At 49.7% G+C, this 21,568-nt stretch overlaps 1 protein-coding gene across 1 annotated transcript in view; it reads left to right on the forward strand.

The window, feature by feature from the left end:
- Window positions 1-21,568, forward strand: part of ALK (ALK receptor tyrosine kinase) — a 693,423-nt gene that overhangs the window by 578,419 nt on the left and 93,436 nt on the right. The window contains exons 7-8 of the mRNA XM_066378600.1: window positions 4,690-4,821; window positions 7,490-7,590. Coding sequence (XP_066234697.1) covers window positions 4,690-4,821; window positions 7,490-7,590 — 233 coding nt within the window. The remainder of the gene's footprint in view (window positions 1-4,689; window positions 4,822-7,489; window positions 7,591-21,568) is intronic.

Raw genomic sequence — 21,568 nt, forward strand, 5'->3', positions numbered from 1 at the left:
GAGAATACCCCCACCAAGTTCTTTGCTACAGAAATTGGTTCCTAGGAAAAGAAGTTTAATTCAGAAAGAGGGTTATTTCAATCTTTTTGCCACTCTGATCTTGGAAATATCTTAGCAAATACCCTTTTTCTTATTCGTGTGCCCCATTCCCTCTGGCATATTTGCCGTCTTCCCCATGGCATTGACTGGTGTTGATTCTGAAAACCATCCCCATGAAGATAACAATAATAATAATGGCTAACATTTACTATGTACTCGGAGCTTCTCCAAACACTTTTCGTGTATTAACAATCCTATGTGATGCTATAAAACCCATCTTAGAGATGAACCTGAAGCCATGATCAAACCATTAGCCAGTGGCCGAGCAGTGATTCAGAGTCAGTCTGCCTCCAAAGCCCACTCTCTGAACCACTACGAGCAAAGCACAACCCTAGCTGCACATCCACTCAGGGAGAAAGAACCAGGAGAAAGTCAGAGAAGGGGCAGGGCTCTGCCCCCACCTTCCTGGGAGAGGGAAGGGGTTGGGGGTAAGATCGTTCCTCCCCACCCCTGGTCCTCAAGTTCCTCATTTGTAATGAGTTGAAACAGAATGCCCACTGATGTGTTGATGTCCATAATGCCTTTAGGACAATATTTTTTTTACCTCACCTGGTCATTCCCAGGTAGCCTGGAACCTATTAGAGTGTTTCCTCTGAGCAGGTGTTGGCCTATTGGGCATGTCCAGGTCTTCTAAGGAACCCCCATGAGGGTCACCAGTCTTGGTCCAGGTTAGTCAGCCTTGCCATGGTTGGAATTTGAAGGGAAATTCAGGGTGTATCCCATCAACTCTCAGCCTCAACTCCACATCCTCCTGGAAGGAGTTCAGCACACATACCTTCCCCACACATATTCATTCAAATCATCAGGCTCAACCCTGAGCAACAGTTCTGTCTGAGATCAGGAGGTAACCTGAAATAAAGGTGGTGGCGTTGTTCTTGCCCTCCTCCAACCATCCAATCATGAATGTGTCCGTTCACACCCTGTCCTCCAAACCCATGCACCATCCTCCTTCCTCCTTCCAACTACGCCAACCCAAGTGAGACATCCAGGAGGCAACAGCTCACCTAAGGGTGTCTTCACTCCCTGTGTGTCGAACAATAGCTTCTATGGCATGACTCCCCAGAAAGGGGTGAGGCGTTCCCGCTCCATCCCCCGGAGACTCATCAATTCACCAGGTATTTGCAAGTAGCTTACTTCCCCTGCATGTCCTCAGTAATCTCATCTGTTTGGCGGGGATACTTTGCCTGCCAGGCAAAAACAGGTTGTTGTTTTTTTTATGTTTCTTTATTGTGAAATAAAACATGTTGGTTGTAAAATATTTGAAAAATCTAGAAATGTACGTAGGAGAAAATAACTGTTGCCCATAATCCTCCCTCTCAGACATTCAGAGATAACCATAATATTTTGATGTATTTCTTCTAACATTCTTTCCCATGACTCGATATTTTCAAGGAGATGTATAACACGTATTTATCAAAAATGTTAACAGAGTTGTCACGCAGGAGGGGAGAGAAGTGGTGTCATTTGGCCTGGAGTTTACACTTGGCAGTTCCTTCTACTGTTGCTGAGGTCACATCTCTGTGACTCCACAAATTTGTCTCTCTTAGAGTGGAATCAGGTGTCATAATTGCCACATGTTGCAGGATTGATTGACCCCCACACTGCCCCGTTTGGCCGTCCAGCCAATGAAATCCCTGGCTGCGGCCCAAGAAGAGGGCGGGGTAGAGCAGTGCTTCTCCGGCGTGGGAACCACCTGGAGAACGTTTGAAATGCAGATCCTGATTGGAGGGATGGGAATGGGGCGGGGGACCTGAGACTCCACACTTCTAACAGTTTCACAGGTGATGCGGATGTGGCTGGCCCCTGGACCACATTTTGAATGGCAAAGGGTTAGAGAACAAAACTCACTCTCATTTCATTCAGCAACTAAGTATTGAGATCCCACAATGTGCCAAGCACTGCACAGGTGCTTGGGGCGAATGAGAGGAGAAAGGGATGATCAGAGGAGGCGTTGACAGTAGACCCAACCCTGTGTGCCAATGTTGTGCTCAGCACTCGGCCTTAGCAGCAATTTTCCAAACCAGGCCCAATGCACCAAGGGCCTTTGCTCTGATGCCCACGCCCACCAGCTTCCTTAGGAGTGGCTTCTTGCTGAGCACATGCCCCAGTGTGCTCGCAGTAGTGGAAACCTTGTCACCTCCCCCTCCCGCTGCCCTTCGAGGTTTTAATTAGCACATAAATTGTTCATTGACCGATCTTCCTACCTGCTGAAAAGAAAGACTCTTCCAATCCCAGCTCACCCTGGATCCTATGCCAGCTAGAACAAGGATGGGCTTCTAGAAGGTGCAGAACACCAGGCTCTCCTCCTTCCTGTTCAGGAGGAAGGCAGAGGCGGAGCTACCTGAGTCATTTCCCGAAAGGCAGCTGGGGGCCTATCCCCACCTCCAGGGCAGTGTTGGCTGTTGTAGTGCCTCCCCTGGCGAGCTCCCCTGCCCGGGTGTGGAGGACAGACCATAACCCCACTACCACTCTGTATTTGCTCAACTCGGTTTACCAAATGTTTCCACACTCTTTATTTTGTCCTCAAAACAGCCCTGTGGAATGGACACTAATATTACCCCACTGTACAGCTGAGGGCGCTAAGGCTCTGAGGAAGGAGCTGACTTGCCTAAGGCCACACAGCAGGAGGAGGTGAGGCTAGGACTAGAGCCCAGGTCTCCATTCCAGGGCTGATGCGGCACCAGCACCCACCAGACAAGGTCTCTGCCTCACCTCCTAGAAGGGAGGAAAGAGTGACATGCCATGCGGGCCCCCGCCAGCCCTGCCCCCTCCTTCGGGCCGGAACCTGGAACCTGCTGGAATCTTCCATCGTAGTTCCTGGTTAAAACACGCATGTAAAGGACACTTCATGGAAGGTCACCAGTTAGTTTTTGCAAAAGAAGTGGATGTGGGATCCCTTGAGGGGGGCATAAAAAATAAAATAGAAAGATCTCCTTAGCTTTTGGATTTTTAATCAGAGGAACATGCAGGGCTTGGGGGAAAATGATTTCTTCAGGGGGGTATAAATGGGAAGAGATGCTCAAAGCCAGTGACAGCCTGTTTTAATTTATAATCCTGCCTCTGTGCGAAATGCACAGAGAATCAGGGAGAAATGAGTGATAATTCATGAAGGTGCTGTCACAGCCAGGAAGCATCAGGGCCTCTTTGTTAGCCTTCGCCGCCACGAGGGCTGAGACAGAGGGAGGGCACAGAGCAGCGGGTTCAGCGGAGAGCACCTTCCCTCCTCCACAGACACAGCCCTGCTGCTCCTCCATGGCTGGCCAGGGGCGGCTGGCACTGTCACAAAGCCTGGGCTGGTCCTCTCAGGGCTAAGCGCTTTCCCTCTGCCTTTCTCCAGAGCAAGCTGGAGAACGTAAGCCCTCTCTAATCCTCTCCCCTTTCCTCCTTCCTCTGTGGGCAGCAGGGAAATAGATGGTCTAGAGAGCTGACTGTGGCCTCTTTGGTGGGACCCGAGGTCAGTCTGATGCAGAGAAAGGATAATGAGGCCCTTTATGCTGAGCCAACAGATGATATAAAGAGGTCCCGGGGACTGAGATTGCTTGGTCAGGGTAGGTGAGGTTATGCTGGGGTAGTAAACCATCCCGAATTTCAGGGTCTTACCATAACATTTACAGGCCCTGTCGGCTGGGGGTGGGGGCGGGGCCTCTGCCGCATGGCACCTCTCAGGGCCCCGGGCTGGGGGTGGGGGCGGGGCCTCTGCCGCATGGCACCTCTCAGGGCCCCGGGCTGGGGGTGGGGGCGGGGCCTCTGCCGTATGGCACCTCTCAGGGCCCCGGGCTGGGGGTGGGGGCGGGGCCTCTGCCGCATGGCACCTCTCAGGGCCCCGGGCTGGCAGCGACCCCATCCTCACAGGGCAGCATCCCCAGGAACAGGGGCTCTCCTCAACCCCTCCAGCAGGGAAGGGGGAGACGGAAGAACACACAGCACAAGGGCTTCTCACAGCCCCAACCCAGAGGAGACCATGTCACTTCCGCTCGTGTTTCATTGTCCAGAACTGCTCCTGCGGCTTCACTAACTGCAAGGGGGTTGGGATTTAATAAAGGGGACCAAAATGAAAGCTCTGAGCCAATGCGTCTCTGCAGACAGGGCAATTTAAGGGACCCAAACCAACTCCTGGCCAACAATGACACTGATACTGGGATTGACCATTAGAAGTGTAGTCCAGTGAGTTACACATTGGCTTCTCCTGGAGCCATGTTCATTGTGGATCTATGTCTAGAACACAGAAATAGAAGAGCTAGGTTCATGTCCCCGCTGGGTTACCTAGTGGCTATGTGACCTTGGTTAGGTTGCTTAACATCTCTGAGCCTCTGCTTTGTCATATCTAAACTGGATTAACAGTACCCATTGCCGTGGAGTTATTACTATTTTTTTTTTCCTGAAGATTAGAAAATTGTAAACCAGCACATGCACAAGTTAGGGATTGGTGACTCTCTTCATTGTGATCAGTATCATTAGACTTTAAGGGTCTGGCTGGGGAGCTATTATTAGTGAGGATAATTTGGTCACACCTGGCTAGTTATACTTGACTTTGGCATTTTTGCATTTAGCCTTCCTGGAAATGACTGTGTCCCTGTGGTCTCCCCGCAGGTAAACTCCCTGCTGGTTTTTACTGCAGTTTCGAGGATGGCTTCTGTGGCTGGTCCCAAGGCACAGTCTCACCCCACACGCCCCAGTGGCAGGTCAAGACTCTAAAGGAGGCCTGGTTCCAGGAACACCAAGGTATTGCCACTCCCTTTTTCTCCCCTTGGTGCCCACCTGGCCAGATGAGAGACCTAGGGCACCACCCCAGGGTAGCTGGACCTTGCCCCACCTTGCAGGGAAAACCCAGTGGCTATCTAGAGCTTGCCCAGGAGTGCTCCCACACGGCTCCCTCTTCAGACCCTCCTGGGCATTCAGATGATTAAATCAGGCCCAGATACTGACCAGGTGGTGGTGCAGTGAATAGAGCATAGGCCTGGGATGCAGAGGGCCCAGGTCTGAAACCCCGAGGTCGCTGCCTTGAGTGTGGTCTCATCTAGCTTGAGCCTGGGCTCACCAGCTTGAGTGAGGGGTCACTGGCTTTAGTGTGGGATCATTAACATGACCCCAAGGTCACTGGCTTGAGCAAGGGGTCACTCACTCTGCTGAAGCAGCCCTGACAAGGAACATATGAGAAAGCAATCAATGAACAACTAAGGTGCCACAACAAAGAGTTGATGCTTCTCATCTCTCTCCCTTCCTGTCTATCTGTCCCTATCTGTCCCTCTCTGTGTCTCTCTCACACACACAAAAAAAATTTAGGCCCAGGTAGATGTCACCTTTTGCTCCTTAAAATGAGAAACAGCACTAGCTGAAAGATAAGAATAACAGCAGCAACAACCATAATGATCCATTCATACAAGTATTTGTTGAGACCTACTATGTGTCCAGCCCATTGCTCCTTGAGAGGTAATGCAATCTGTAGCCCTCTTTATGACTGGGGAGGCTGAGGCACAGGGAGACTTTTGTCATTTGCAATCGGTAAACCTTGTCCCACATCTGGTCCACTCCCTGCAGCCTGGCCTCCTCAGCCACACCCCCACCTTCACCTGCGGCTTAACCGGGCAACGCCCTCCCTCCCTGGGCCATAACCTCCCCCGACCCATGCCTGAAGGCCAGAGGGGCAAACAAAGGGCCTGCACACACCCAGGAGGTGGCCACCCACACCTGGCTGAGCTGACTCTACACGTGGAGACACTGGCCCTGCTGGGGTCAGAGAGGGTGAGGGAGGCCAGCAGGTCAGTGTGGCCAGCACAGCTCTGAGAGTCAGGCTACTGGGAAGGCCAGACCATCCAGCGTGGGCCCAGCCTTGTGCTGTCCCCGGAGTGAGGCCTGGGCAGGCCCCGGGGCCCCCCTCTCTGCAGGGTGGGGCTTGAGGGCGGGCCTCACTCCCTCTCCCCTCCCTGCATTTGCTTGCTTTCTGTGGAGCTGGAGACCCTCAAAAAAGAATCCCTCTCTTTCCAGAAGATCACAGGTTCTATGGATTTCTTCAAGAATTAATCATTATTGTTATAAAAGTGTGACAGTGGACAACTACACAGAGCCCGTGCAGTCTGCTCTCGGTCCTCAGAGCTAGCTGCATCTGAGTGTGTGGGCTTCGGCCGTGAGGAGGGCGGCCAAGTTATTGCAGCCAGGGGAGCATTCTGTAGATGTGGGAAACACCAGATGGGGAGGCCCGAGAGCCCCGCTTCTCCTCCCAGCCTCCTTGGCACACCGCCCTGTCCTCAGCACCCTGCCTGCAGGATCAGAGAGGGAGACAGAGCACAAAGCTAGACATGACCTTTATGGCTCTGCAGTCCCCGGCAGCACCCAGAGCAAATAAATGACCGGCACGTGTTCAACACCTCGAATGCCTCCTAAAGTAACTTGTCCACTGACTGCTCTGATCACAGACCAGCTTTCCTTACCTCAAGATAAGCTCTACCTTTCTGTAAATTCTACTCATAGGTCATGGTTTCTGCCTCCCGGAGCCCCACAGAACTCAGCTACAGCCTTTCCCACATAGGCAGCCCTAAAGATATTTGAAGACAACCACTGTGACCCACACACCGTAGGAGGTCCTGTCTCTCCCCAGTCACATAACCCCCTCAACTTGATCCTTCCTGAAGGGTGGGCAGCATGCTTTCTAAGATTTCTGGCCCATCCTGGCTACTCTGCTCTGGACCCACCTGAATGTGCTACTTGGTAGTAACTCAGTAACAGACTTTGCTAAGAGACAGAGAGAAGTAGAGATGAATGAGTGAAGTCCTGCATAGCGTTCGGCGGGGTGCCTCGGAGCTGCGGGCTCACTCCAGCACCTGTCTCCATGGCACCGACTGTCTGCAGACTGCCCTGTGGGTCCTGGCGGTTCACAGTGCTCCTTCCACCACCATGTGGGCTGCTGCTCAGATCTCTAAGGTTTCCAGGCAGGTTAGTGCTTAGAAAACACAACACATGAGTCTTCCTGGTCAGGACCTGTGGCACAGGATGACCTGGGCTCCAGAAGGAGGAGCAGAGAGTGACGGTCGGTCATAGAGACCATTGGTGGGCAAAGCACTAGCAAGACTGGAAGTGGAGAGTGGTGTGCTTCAGGCTGCTCCTGGTCTATGGGCTAACGCTGGTGACCTTGAGAGGTCAGGATGCAACAGCTCAGACACATGCTGCCAAGACATCACAAGCCCTTAGAACGAAGACCTGTGCATAGCCCAGTTTTGTTGACAGTGACAAGTAGGCTGTCTTATCCAATGCAGGCAGCAGAAAGCCACGACCTCAAAGATGTTCCAAGACTGGAGAAGATTCTCCCATTAACCTCGCACTTACTAACTCTGCACCCCGGGGCCCTTCAGTACATGATGCTGGTGCATTTCTGACTCTTTCCTTCTCTGCCCAGGCCACGCCCTGCTGCTCAGCACCACTGAGGTCCCCACTGCTGAGAGTGCCACAGTGACTAGTGCCACGTTTCCCGCGCCGATGAAGAACTCTCCGTGCGAGGCAAGTTTCAATGTTCCCCTAGTTGTCTGAATTCTCCTCCCCCTCCACTCTGCACATCCTGATGAACCCAAACGATGAGTCAGGCTCCCTGTTCTTCTGGAGGGAGGACAATACGGACTTTTTTTTTTTTTTTTTTTTTTGCCATCTACTAGGCAGAGAGTACCCACCAGCGTGGTAAAGCCCCATCTGCAGAGACTCTTACCTTAAACACCCATACTCACCAGCCCGGAGCTATTTGCAGTAGGACCTTGAGTTAAGCAAACCAGAAAATACTTCCAAGGCATCCTGGGGTGGGGAGGGGGTGTAACAGTGATTTGCAAAAGACTTTTTACTGATTCCCTTTTAAAAATAGCAATCTTTTGTTAGACATTTCAAATGTTACAAAGCATCAAAAATTTGATTTACATGAATTCACTAAGACATCAATGGCATGCAGCAGGGGCCTTCCGGAGTCACCTTTCCAGATGGTTCCTGTAACTGTTACCGGTTTAGGGCGAGGAAGGAGGGAGAGGTATTATGTTTCCTGGCATAAGGTCATATTCTCCAGGGACCAAGAAATGACTCTGACCCCAACAAGGCCCAGTGCTTAAGCCCATGGGTTCTGGAATCAGCTAACTCAGTCCAAGCCAGGTTCCACCCCCGATTACCTGTACAGTTTGTTTGGGCAGCTGCTAACCTCTCAGGTCCCTGTTTCCTCATGTGGTGGGGAGGCAATAAGAGTGCCTGCCTCAAGGAGGTGAGAATTAAATAGATTAATGTGTGTAAAGGGCTTATCACAACATCTGGCCCAGATGAGGCACCACAGGAGTGAGCCTGGCACCCGTAAGGGAGGAGAAGGGGGCCCTTGCTCTCTGGGAGAGCTGGCCACGCCTGTGCCCCGCCCAACACTTTGTATAGATTTAGTTCTCTCTGGAATTCCTTGCTGGCTTGATTGAGGAATAGCTATCAGCCCTCTGAGCAAGCTGTTTCCCTTCAGGTTGTGGACATTGTGAAGCTGACGCTCACTCTGCCCTGTGGCAGGAGCAGTCCCAGGGTGTGCGGCTCTGGCCAGCAGCTCCCCGCCAAGGTCACAGGCAGACTCAACCTTCCAGGCCTTTCTTGTGAAATGAAAATTCACAGACATAAAACAAGTGAAAATGGAAAAGATGTATCAATGATTTTTTTTTAATTAAAAGAGTGATCAAATGAAATCTAAGGCTCCCCTCTCAATAAGCAAATGGGCTTGTGATGTGCTGTTTGTAGCAGCCTCACCCCTGGTTTGACTTTTTAACTCAACATCTGTCCGTCTCTCTCATCCTCTTCTAGTCTGTGTTATTGACTAGATTTTATTTATTTTTTTTTTATTTTTTTATTTTTGTATTTTATGAAGTTGGAAACGGGGAGGCAGTCAGACTCCTGCATGCGCCCGACCCGGAACCACCTGGCATGCCCACCAGGGGGCAATGCTCTGCCCATCTGGGGCATTGCTCTATTGCAACCAGAGCCATTCTAGTGCCTGAGGCAGAGGCCATAGAGCCATCCTCAGCGCCTGAGCCAACTTTGCTCCCATGGAGCCTTGGCTGCGGGAGGGGAAAAGAGAGACAGAGAGGAAGGAGGGGGGGAGGGGGGGAGAAGCAGATGGGTGCTTCTCCTGTGTGCCCTGGCCGGGAATTGAACCCGGGACTCCTGCATGCCAGGCCGATGTTCTACCACTGAGCCTACCAGCCAGGGCCTTGACTAGATTTTATGTATCTCTGTGAACTACCTTAAATCCTTTTAGGAAGAAGGCAGGGTGCAAATAGACTGATTACATGAAATTGTGTTTGAGAAACCACGCTTTCTGATGCAGAGGGTGGAATTAGTCACCACTGATATTCCTCAGAGCAGGCGCAAAGGAAGAAGGCTTCTTAAGAGGAAATCTAAACGAGGGGAGGGGGTTGGCCCACCTGGGAGGTGAGGGGGTCCTTAAAAGCATTTGATCTTGAAATTTACTCTTCACTGGATTTTAGTAGAGCCTGGTTTTAGAAAAAGAAATATCAAGGTAAAAAGGATATTTTTCTAACACTTCATCATTTCTCTAATAACCTTTGGGTTGATCAATAGCTTAAATAGGTGTTTTGTTTTCTGGGCCTGTTTTGTTTTTCCTCCAGCCACATTTGCTCTCGGCTGTTTCTGCTGTTCGCTGCCCTTCCGCAGAACTCGGCAGAGCAGGAGTGATGAAGGGAGGCGGTGGGTCCCCCGCCCCTTTCACAGCGGCTTCGTTTTCGGTTTTCAGACCATTCATCCAGCGCTGATGGGTCTTAAATTCCCCATGTTGGGGGAAGTGTCAGAAAAATAAATAACCAAAATAGAAATATGCATTTCCAAGGTTGTAAGCCTTGCCATTTATTTTGTCCAAATCCTAAATGCAGAAGGCAGGAAGTTGATTTTCTCCTCCTGGGCTGGCTGAATGTCAGTGACAGGGAAACGGATGTTGCATTGCTGTGTGTGTGAGGTTGCCTTCAAGCCCACGGGCCTACAGGGGCCTCTGTCAGCTGTAGGGCCCAAGCGCAGGACGGTGGGCACCAGATAGAGCCCTGGCAGTCTCCGTGAGGGTCAGGTCCACAGTCCAGCAGCGGGCCATGCTGAGCTCCAGAACTGACACCTGCCACCGAGTGTCTCTTCAAAACCAGACCAGTCCTGGCTCATGGGAACACTAGGGAGTTAAAGTAATTGAAGAATATCACCAAATGCTTTTTTTAATAAACCCCACAATCATCAGCGGACTCCTGAGGGGAAGTGGTGTCACCTTCAATGTATTTCCATGAAAATCTAGGTACAAGCTAACTATAGTAGTAGGTCTGTGGTTGCAGTCACTTATAAAATGTAATAAATGCAGACTCTTGGGCCCTACCCGGGACCCCCTGAATGGCATCACTGAGCAGAACCCAGCATCTGCATCTTCAGACCCCACCCTCCATGATTTGGATGCACACTAAAATTGAGAGTGATTGGCCACGGTGTTCTTGCCAATCATGATTGAAATTTATTCTGAGCCCATGCTTAGAGTTTTCCTCCAGTTCTTGTGGCCCCAAATAGTGACATATAATTTGCCTTTGGAAGGATGAGTCAGAGAAGAAATTAGAAACGACAAGGTAGGGGGCAGAGGCAGTAGAGACTGAAGGGGCCGGGAGAGCACCCACCAGAGTCCGTGGGAGCCAGGTCAGGTGCCCACCGATGATGGAGACATAGGCAGGGAGTGCCTCTGTGCCAGCCAGCTTCAGCTCTGTCCTCCAGATGCCCGCAGCCACCCCAGCCGGCTGCCTCTGGCTGGGCGGGCCATGTGCAGGCCCTGCCTGCTCCCTTGCTCTGCCCAGTTGCATATGGGTCATGAATATTTAAAGACCTCTGCCTAGTCCAGCCTACTACCCCATCCCCACCAGCTATTCTCTGTGGGACACTGGGGAGTCACTTACAATATAGTATTCAGATTTTATTTTATTTTTATTTTGCTGAGCTCTGGTTCAAATAATTAAAGCTGCCACCGGGGAGGGGAGCCTTGCAGTGACTTTATGTGTCACTTGCTGTCAGACCTGCTTGCGTCCCCTCAGCTGGGGGATGCACTTGGCTGCGTCTAGCATTGCAGCTGCTGGTGATGAGGAGGATGACGGGAGAGTGGCAGCCGGCGCGCCCGGCCCCTGCCTTTCACACATCCTGGAAGCCTGAATGTCTCAACAAGCCCCGTGTGCTTTGAGAGTCTATTTTCTTTGAATAGCCTGCCTGTGACCTGAATATTTTAAACCGTGTTCTCAGGACAGAACAAGACCTTTGGGGGAGGGAATTGAGCTTCCCTTATTCTCTTTACTTCTTCAAAACATGGAAGCAGTCTTCCTCCTAAATGAGCTGCAGGAATGAAAGGGACCCAGGAAGCAGAGACCCACCTGACTGGTGGTGAGGCCTAGAGCAGGTCCATTCCCAGCTGCTGGTTATCTGACCTTACCAGAATGGCAGCCACCTCTGTCCTCTCCCTACACATGTGTGTACCCACCCACACACACATGTGTACACACACACACACCTCACACTGGGATCCTGGAACATGGCTGGGCCTTTCTGTCCCTGACATCAGCCATCTGGTGATAAAAGGGTCAGTTTGATTAGCCACTCAGGGCAGAAGGTGACCCATGGGCTCCCCCGTGGCAGTATGGGCTCTCTGGCTTACTGGGGAAGAGGCCCCCACTCAGTGTCATTAAAACCAGCAAATGTGGCCCAGAGGGATATGGGAGAGGAAGCTGGCATCTGGACTTGCCCTCTGCTCCTGCTCAGCCCTGCTCAAAGCCCCACGGAGAGGAAGCCCCCCGCAGGAGGGAGCCTGCCTGCGCTCACGCGTAGCTGGCCAGCGGTGCAGCACACTGCCCTTAGGACACAGGGGCATCTCCCCTTCCCCCAAGGAGCCTCGTGAGTGGGACAGCAGCAGTACATGAAGGGACAACAGAGAAAGGAGAGGAAGACTAGACTGAAGTCACCATGGTGGTGGTGGTGGGGGTCTGGGAATGACCCAGAGCAGAGCATCACACACACCCCGTTTCCGAAGCCCAGAGGAAGAGCTCCAGAACCAGCTTCGCTCTGAAGTCCAAAGGCCTCCCCACCTGTGTGACCTCACTCTGTCCCCCCCCCCCCAACCCCAGTCACCATTAAGCCCATAGATAGTGTGTTCAGCTGCCCCCACTTTGGAAATGTTTGGCTTTTCCAAAGCCCCACTGGATGGGTAAGAGATTCGGAACCCCACTTTCAGAGTCTTAACTGCAACCATTTCACACACCTGTAATAACATTACTGCTATAAGAATGCCCTATACAGTCATCAAAGACTGCAAAGACCGTCTACCTGCCTGACTCAGTCCCCTGAGGTGATTGAAATCCTCTGCAGACTACTGAGAGGAACAAGCCTCAGAGGGCAGGAGATGCCTCAAGGTCACAAGCTCAGGCACACAGAAAGCAGGACTCAAACCCTAGTCCCCGCCATCTAAGGTAGCTGCTCAGTGGCCTTCTCTGGGGAGTCAGGAGGCAGCACCCCCAGGACAAGCAGGGCGGGCAGCTTCAGGGACTGGACCAGAGAAGCAGCACGCAGACGCCTGGCGGGAGGCTGAGGGAGGGGAGGGCGCAGAGGGTCCTCAGTCAGGCCGTGAGCCAGCAGGTGCTCATTTCAAGCACACCGTGTGGCCAGCCACGCCAGAGACAGACCTCAAGAGTCTGGGATCTCTGTAGAGTATTTGTTCAGCAGGAAAGTTAAGAATACTTCTTTTCAATATGACAAGTCTTGGTCTCCGGGTTACTTATGGATCACTCAGCTGCATTACATTAAAAAACAGTCCCAAATCCTTAGCTAGAACCTTCAAATGCCCTAGGAGAAAGAAACCTTCCCTTAGTCAGGGGACTGAGGGAAGGGACCCTTTGTAACTGTTAAGCCAACTTAGGGAGCGTTTTTAAACTATTGATCCCTTATTATGTGGCTGGCCCTGTGCTAAACATTCCACTTGCTTTATCTCATTACCAAAACAGACCTGTGAAAGATGGCTACTCCCGTTTACCGCTGCAGAACCTGCAGCTTACAGAGCTTCCATGCCTTGCCCGAGGTCACCTTGCTAGCAGAGTCAGAGCCAGGATTCACACCAGGTGTGTCCCCCTCCAAAGTCAAATCTGAACACACTCTAAGGTCCCTGAACTTGACTTAGGTACCTGAGTTTGATTCTCATCTCTGCCACTTATGAGCCATAAGCAAGTCACTTCCTCTATCAGGGGATTAAAAAAATACTGATTTTACTTGCAAGGATCAAATAAAAATGCAAAAGCTGTACTCTCTGCAATACTTTATGAATGGCAGTGATTATTATTATTACCACCCTCTTCTTATTCTGCAGACATGAAGAAGGGATTGCAAAGACAGTCAGACATTGTGTGTGTTCTTACTTCTCCTCGGGGTCAATTGGCAATGTGCCAGCAGGTTGGGAACATTATTTTGCCCAGTGCCTAGCTTTAGCATTAGCATAGCACCAGGGGGATGTGCCCAATGAATCCACTTGATCAATAGTTAATTTTAATTAATTAATTGGGCAACCCCTCAGCTCTAAGCATGACCCTGGTCCAGGGTGAGAGCTAACAAGGAGACTCCTCATTGATCCTCAAGGATCCCCCTGAGATTTCTGAGCCCAAAGAATTCTTAGCTCAGGACCTGAACTGGGAGGCTGCTGGACCCTAGCATCTGTCACCTCTTACCGGGATGTGGTTGATGCTGCCAGGACACATGCTAATGGCCCAAAGTAATCAACAGCAATTGTTATTGCAGTCGGACATAATTAATTTAAAACCTTTGAGCTATTCAAAATTAATACCTCAGCCATGACATGATGAGACAAATGAAGAATTACTGTCCAGGCTCATGCATGTGAGTGAAATCCTCCCGGGCATTTGGCAGAGGCTCCAGTCCCCTTCAAATTCCACATGCCAACCTGGACCCCGTGGCTCCCACTGCTGACTGTGACAGCATGTTCAGGTGGCCAGATATGGAAGGACGATGCTGAAAGCACAGACTCCCCCCAGCTGGCAAAGAATAAATAGTCCCTGGGTGCCCACTGCCCGGCGGACGCTCCTGTGCCGGGACTCCCTTCTCTTCCCGGTGCTGTCTGTGAAATAGGTAGCGTTGCACTGAGCCGACTCGACTGTGTTCCCCAGCCAGAGACTCACAGAGCCCTGTCACAGCATCATCCCTGTCACACACAGAGAAACTGAGGCACAGAGGAGGCTGTTAGCCCAAGATCACAGCACCGCAGTGCAACTCAAAGGAAAGCATCATCCTTTATCCTTTTCTTCCCATGTGACTGGAAAGATAATTTTCCAGGTGAACCTGGAAGACAAAACACTAGACTCAAATGTTTAATACAGTATCCTTCACCCTGCCTTACTGGTTTTCTGTGAATTGTTTATCTCCAACCTGGTGTGCCCTGCCTATTCTTTCCAATGCAGGAGAAAGGAGCTAACACTGAGCAAAAGAATTTGCTAAGCTGGGCACAGTCTTATTAAAGTCTTCTAGTATTTCTATAAGGAGAGTACAGTTGGCCCCATTGTACAGATGAAAGCTGAGGCCCTGAGAAACTGTATCGCATAGGAAGACAGAGCCACTAGGATTTCCGAGCCCCCACGCTGTCCCCAGCACGACCCCAGCCCTTCCCCAGCCCCCACCCCCCCTTGGTCTTCCTCACAAAGCCCGCAGTTCAGGGCAAAAGGTGGCACTCTCTCCTGCTTTCCGACAACATCGGAATTCTCCCTTGCCACTTTGTTTAATATAGTGTTTATTGTTTTTTCTGATTACAAAAAGTGCCCTATGTTTATTATAGAACATTAGGAAAATACAGGAAAGAATGAAGAAGGGAATTGAAATTACCTGCAGTCTTACTCCCCAAAGATAACCTCTATTACCACACTGGTACATTTCCTTCCAGACAGATAAATGCCGAATTGAGCAGAGTGATAGATAAACGGTTTATACAGCTAGTCTCATACCACTTCAGCATCTAGTGTTTGCTTTCTTAATATTATATTTTTCTATATCAATATTATTCTTCATAAACATGCTTTTAATCGCTTTGTACCCTAAATGTGTTGGATTGCTTTGTTCTTGTTGTCAAAAGGAATAGATGTTCATTATAAAAAATTTTTGAAAAGACCAAAAAGGAAAGAAAACCTGTAACTCCATAACCTGGCCAGCCAGGGATCCTACAGCGGTTGTTTTTCTATGAAGGCCTCGCAGTTTCTTGCTGCGGACGTCCCTGGTGGGGTGTCCTCTGGCCTCAGTGTGGTGCCTCCAGAACGAGGAGACGTGGGATGCTGTGTTCAGGCAGGGTCTCAGTCTTTTGTCTCCTACCAGGAACCCAGCATTTCTTAAGCCTCCATAATTGCGAGTATTTGCCAGTGTATTTGATTTGCTTGTTATCAGAAATCTGCATCTGGCCTGCTTCTCGCTGTGTTGAGTTGATTTTTCATTAGGCTATTTATAGCTAGAGAGTTGGTGTTTCTTTTTGCCAGGTGATTTAGGAGATGGCGTACAAAAACACTAGGTTTTGCAGTGAGTCAATAACTCTCAGTTACAGTCAGAAAGAGGCCATGTTGAAATCAAGGAACTTTTAAAATTACAAGTTCACACGCAGAATCACGGACCTGCGGCATCGTAGGTCGGGAGGGATGCTTAGTCTCCACTGAGAGCTTGGATGCCCCTGATGAAAACCCCAGTCGTGGTCCTTTGGCAGTTACAGGATGTGGGGGCTGTCCAGGAACTACCCACCATCTGCCTCAAACAAGCACATCTTTGAGCCTTTCTATCTGTTAAAAACCATTTCCAAAAAAAAAACAACTCCTTTCATTAAAGTGAAATACACACTAGAGCAGGGGTCCCCAAACTACGGCCCGCGGGCCGCATGCGGCCCCCTGAGGCCATTTAACCGGCCCCCGCCGCACTTCCAGAAGGGGCACCTCTTTCATTGGTGGTCAGTGAGAGGAGCATAGTTCCCATTGAAATACTGGTCAGTTTGTTGATTTAAATTTACTTGTTCTTTATTTTAAATATTGTATTTGTTCCCGTTTTTTTGTTGTTGTTGTTGTTTTACTTTAAAATAAGATATGTGCAGTGTGCATAGGGATTTGTTCATAGTTCTTTTATAGTCCGGCCCTCCAATGGTCTGAAGGACAGTGAACTGGCCCCCTGTGTAAAAAGTGTGGGGACCCCTGCACTAGAGGGTCCATGTGTGGCTTTGTCTCTACTGCAGGAATCCATGCAGCCTTTCAGGAATTCAAAGAAAGACAGCACCTCCCCCATAGCATTCCCTACATTTGGGGGTGCAGCATACAGAATGGACATTATTTGATACCTCTGACACTCTTTTGTCCAACTTCAGCCTAAATTCCATACTGCCATATTTTTTATGGGTTCAAGAGACTGTTACGAAGTTGCCGCGAGGTATGCACAGCAAACGCTGGGCACATGCTAGACATAAAATTGCCATAATTACCTCTGGGGGAGGAGAGGGCCATGAGAGAAATAATCGCATTAGGCCCAGCCACAATGCTGCTCTGCTTTACATACAGAACTTTAATTAATAAAATGACAAACACTGGTAGCACGTAATTGCCCAGCCTATCAGGGCCCCGGCGAGCGGAGGGAGAACAGGCCCTTGTGAGCGGCCGGCTGGAGCCAGAGACGTAATTGCTGGGGGCATACTCCAAGCATTGTCTCTTCTCACTTGTCTCATTTGCTGTCTGCGTATAACAGAGTTTATTAGTCAAAAGCTGTCCTTTATAACCTATATGTATTAGGGCGTGTCTAGAAGGATCAAAAATTGTATTGTTAAAGGTCCCAACAAGTGTAATTTCTCATAAATATTATTTAGGATGTGTATAAGATTTCCCACATTTGTGCAAACATACATATACACATATTTACACATATACACATATATGACTGTTAATTGTTTGTCTGAGACAGTGGTTATAAATGGTTTAAAATCCACTGTCTCCCTAATTCCCCCAATATGAAGAAATTTCTGGGAGAAGATCTTGTTAAAATACGAATTCTGCTTGAGCAGGTCTAGGGCTAGGGCGGGGCCTGAGGCCCTGAGTTCCTAGTAAGCCCCCGCGCTGCTGGTCTACAGACCACACTTGAGCAACCAGGTCTAGAAAACCTTCAAAAACATCCCGAATGATTTAAGTGCATATCACTACAATGTGTTACATGTATATACCACCGTAGACATGGTGGAAGGATCACAGAACAGTGTGGAATCCAGGTCTGCAGCATGTGGACTCAGTGATCATGGGTGACCCGCTGAACCTATCTAAGCTTCAGAGTCTGCGTCTGAAAAAAGGGTGTGATAACACCTCCAGGAATGGGTGTGATAATAGTGGTACTCATTGTGTCAGATGAGGCAGCGTATGTACACATGCCTAGCACAGCTCTCTAGTATTCAATAAATAGTCAATTGCTTTATCCGACAGGCCACCCAGGTAGAACTTGGGTCTTGTTAGGATCAAACTCCAAGAGTGTTATTGTCCACTCTGGGTACCTGAACAGTGACCCTCAAGATCAAGCCAGGTGTACCTGGCAAGGGTACCTACCCATTGGGACTCAAAGGGATTCTTTAACGTAGGAAAGTGGAAGTCTCTGACAGGGACTTGAGCCTGTGATCTGTTCTGGGAACCACAGGTAGTTGCCCTATTTATTTAAATATAAGTAATTAATAAGGGCTATTCGGTAAGAATTGACATCAGTCCTTCAGTTCTTCTGCTTACAAAATTGGTGAAAACCATACAGTTCTGGTCCCGGCTGCATCTCAGGCCAGGCCTGCTGCCCAGCCCAGGGAGCTCTTCCTCTCAGGGCTGTTCCCATTCTTCACCAGGGGGGAGGTGGAGCCACGTAAAGGCCTTCAGGTGAGGATCGTGTCCTCCCCTACAGGAAAAAACACTGCTCCTACACCTTGGCAATGGAGGGCACACTGTAAGCCATTTGTTTAGTGACTAAGAATTGCCTCTCACTCCAAGTCCGAGGTGAAAACGGAGCCTTCGCTGTGAAGGCCAGGCTGCTGCCTGCAGTAAGTCGTCCATCTCCACAGTGGTCTCAACTGCGGCTGCGCTTTAGAATCACCCAGGGAGATTTGAAAAACTGCTGGTGGCCACGACCCACCCAAGGCCAATTAAATCAGTCTCTGAGGTGGAGCCCAGACCTGGGCACCCTGGAAGACTCCCCAGGTGATTCTAACTTGCAGCCCAAACAGAACTTGATTTTATTAAAAACCAAGTTTATTGAAAACCACTGACTTAACCATGTCATGCAACATGTGAGGTCTGCTGCCATATCTTTCCCTCACTCGGCCTTTACAACCACCTTGTAAGGCCGGCAGGGGAGGTATGGCTATTATCACAGGTTTGTCTACAAGAAAACAGGCTCAGAGAGGGTAAGTGGTGGCCTTAAAGTCACCCAGTTAATTCACTTTGGCCTCAGAGCCAAAACTCCAAGTTATCCCACTGTCAATAAACAAGGAAACAAGGATAGTTTGACAAGCCACCACAGAATGGCTGTTGATACAAAGGGAAGCTGCTTCCAGTACATTCTAGAAAGGAAGTGGGATGAGTCTTGGAAGCAATGGTCCAGGCCCCAGGGGCAGTCGTCTGTCTAGGTCCGTGCTGCTCTGCAGATTCCGATGCAGTAGGTCTGGGACTGGGCCAGAGATTCTGCATCTCTAATGAGGCCCCAGGTAATGCTGATGGTACTAGCCTGAAGGTCACACTCTGAGTAGCAGAGTCCTGGCTGATCCTGAGAGGCAGGATCTGGAATGACTATGGGTCACCACAGGGGAGGAGTAGGCCAAGTGCGAGACAGCTTGTCATCTGGGGGAAGAATGACATCTGCCTGGATGTGTCACCCTACCACATACTCAGTGGATGGGGAAAAAAAATAAGACCACAAAACAAACTGTGCTGGCCACTCACTGGCTGCCAGTGTACAATCTTATTCCTAATCTTCCGTTTCTGTTTCTAGAGCAAGACTTTGCTGAACCTCAAACAATGCAGACTTTGTCTTGAGTTTGGCTATAGATATGTTTTCTGCTATAAACCTGGATGATAATATTATAAGATGAAAGGAAAGTCAAATTGTTCATTTTCCTGTTTATCCATAACACTAAACAGTTGGGTCAAATCGTTGTCTTGACCCAAGTCCTGGCTGTATTATGTCAAATGTCTTGACTTTTTTGTGTCTTCACTGTCAAGTGGCCTTTCTTACTTCTCCTTTGCTATGCTCAACACTATTGCAATTACTCATTTAAATTCAGACCCCCTGGCTAGAAGATAAGCAATGTGAGGAGAGGGGAAGATATGCTTAATGTACTGCACAGAATAGCTCCACAGAAAATCTTTGTGGAATGAATGTGTGATTATCTTCCTTAACGACTGATACCAAGAGGGAGCCTTGCAAACCTCCTCAAAAGCTTAGGATGCCATTCTTAGCACCATCATTGCCCAGGTGGACCAGCCAAAAATATACAGTGCAGGAAGACGGAGGAGGCTCAGCAGTCAGCCGGTCAGTGTCCCCTGGGCTGGCAGGACAGGGCTACCTCTCACCGGCGTGCTCATGGCACTAGCAGGCTCTACTTCAGACTGAAAGTTTCCTAAAAGGAGCTGAGAACTGGGCAGTTTTGATTACAGCCCGTTGGCTACAAAATGGGTGGATCCTCTCCCCTTTCCTGGAACCTGACCCCTAGATTCAGGACAGCGCCATGGAGCTTCACGGGGCAGAAAGTTGGTTTCTGTCTCGGAGAGGGCGGCCTGGTACAGACAGGAGTGTCTTCCTATAAATGTGTGCATGTGTACATCCATTCTGACCTTGACCCCTCCTGCCATGTGCCCTCACTTGACAACTACTGTGAATTCAAGATGGGGGTCCAGAGGCAAGACAAGGTAGCAGGACCATGTCCTGCAATGGTCCCAGCAGCCTCCGTTACAAGATGTCAGAGGAGGCGGAGACAATTTCTGAGATAGGCAATAATGAAAGGCTCCCCAGAAAGAAAGTAGGGTCAGTCATTCTAAAGTGGAGAGAAGGAAAGAGCGGGTAGAAGAAATGGAAGAATCAAAAGCAAGAAGCAGGAAAATGCAAGGTTGGCACAAAGTTGGTAGGGTGGGGGGAGAACCCACATTATCAGCCTGGCGTGTAGACTGCTGGGTGGAAACGGGCAGACCCACTGCTGCTCCGCTTGCTCTAGGGAGTGCGGAGGGCTCCTCAGACACTTCAGAACACAAAACACACAAAACACAAGCTTATTTAAAAATCAAAATGCCCATCTGCTCAAGATTTCAATCTTTCTTTCAAAGTCAAGGCTTCTTTCCCTCTCCTCCACGCTCCCCACCACACCTGTTGCCAATGAAAAGCCTGAACTCAGGGCCAGGGTGGCCGTTGACCTCTCCTTCTTCACCCAGCTCCCTCCCCTCTGTGCCTTGCTGACTTCTAGCCTGTCCTTGAGGTCTTCAGTGCAGGGAGGGAGAAGGGGTTAGGGGAGCAGGAAAGCTCTAACTTGACTAGGCCTGTTATGGTCAACGTATCTGACATTGGTGACAAATGTTTCTCACAGGGACACTTGTGTGCTTTCTTTGGAGATCCGCCTTTGTCCTCAACCCTTCCCCTGTGGCTGGGAATCTTTCACGTTGACTGGGACATCCGTATCTCCATTCCAGTGGTCACTTATTCCTGCTTCCGCCCTTGGGCAGTTCTGCAGCTTCTTTCTGCTGAGTTCTCTTTACCCCTGCAGGTGGCCTTCTCAGACTAGATCTAAAGTGACTTACGTGGTCTCCCTTGTGCGTGGCTCACCGTGGTCCATGTGCAACCCCCGTGCACTTCCTTGCCCCGGCAAACCCGGGGAGTACAGGCCACCCAGTGCTGCCACTTCTCCTCTGTCCTGCCACCAGAGCAGCTAACCAGCCCCTTGTTCAGACTTCAGTTTTTCCAGGAAGGAGGTGGACACTAACCCACTGTGCTCCTCGAACTGCAGGGGCCAACTCTCAAATGCTCCGTGCAGTACCACTGAAACTGTTCTCTCTTGACTTGGGATGAGGAGGGATCCTATGGCCAAGGGTGCACATACCAAAAGCACATTCTAATCGTAAACCACCAACTCTTTATGTCCAGAATATGGACGGGGGATTAAGAATGATGCAACTCATCTCCATCTACCTCTCCTGGGAGTTCTGTATCATTGTGCTTTTGGATTTCCTTTGAAATGTGGTCTTTAATGAATCAGTGCTTTGGCTAAAATTCCTTTTTAACATTTTGTTACATTATTTATTATCTTATTTAATTGTCACAATAACCCTGTAAAGTAGATAAACTTATTCCCATCTTAGAGATGAGAGAACTGAGCTTCAAAATGACCAAAGTTGCAAGAACTGGTTTTGAATCCAGATCTCTCTGACTCTAGAGCTCTTAG

The sequence above is a fragment of the Saccopteryx leptura genome, chromosome 3, assembly GCF_036850995.1.
Source record: "Saccopteryx leptura isolate mSacLep1 chromosome 3, mSacLep1_pri_phased_curated, whole genome shotgun sequence".
NCBI classification, from domain to species: Eukaryota; Metazoa; Chordata; class Mammalia; order Chiroptera; family Emballonuridae; genus Saccopteryx; species Saccopteryx leptura.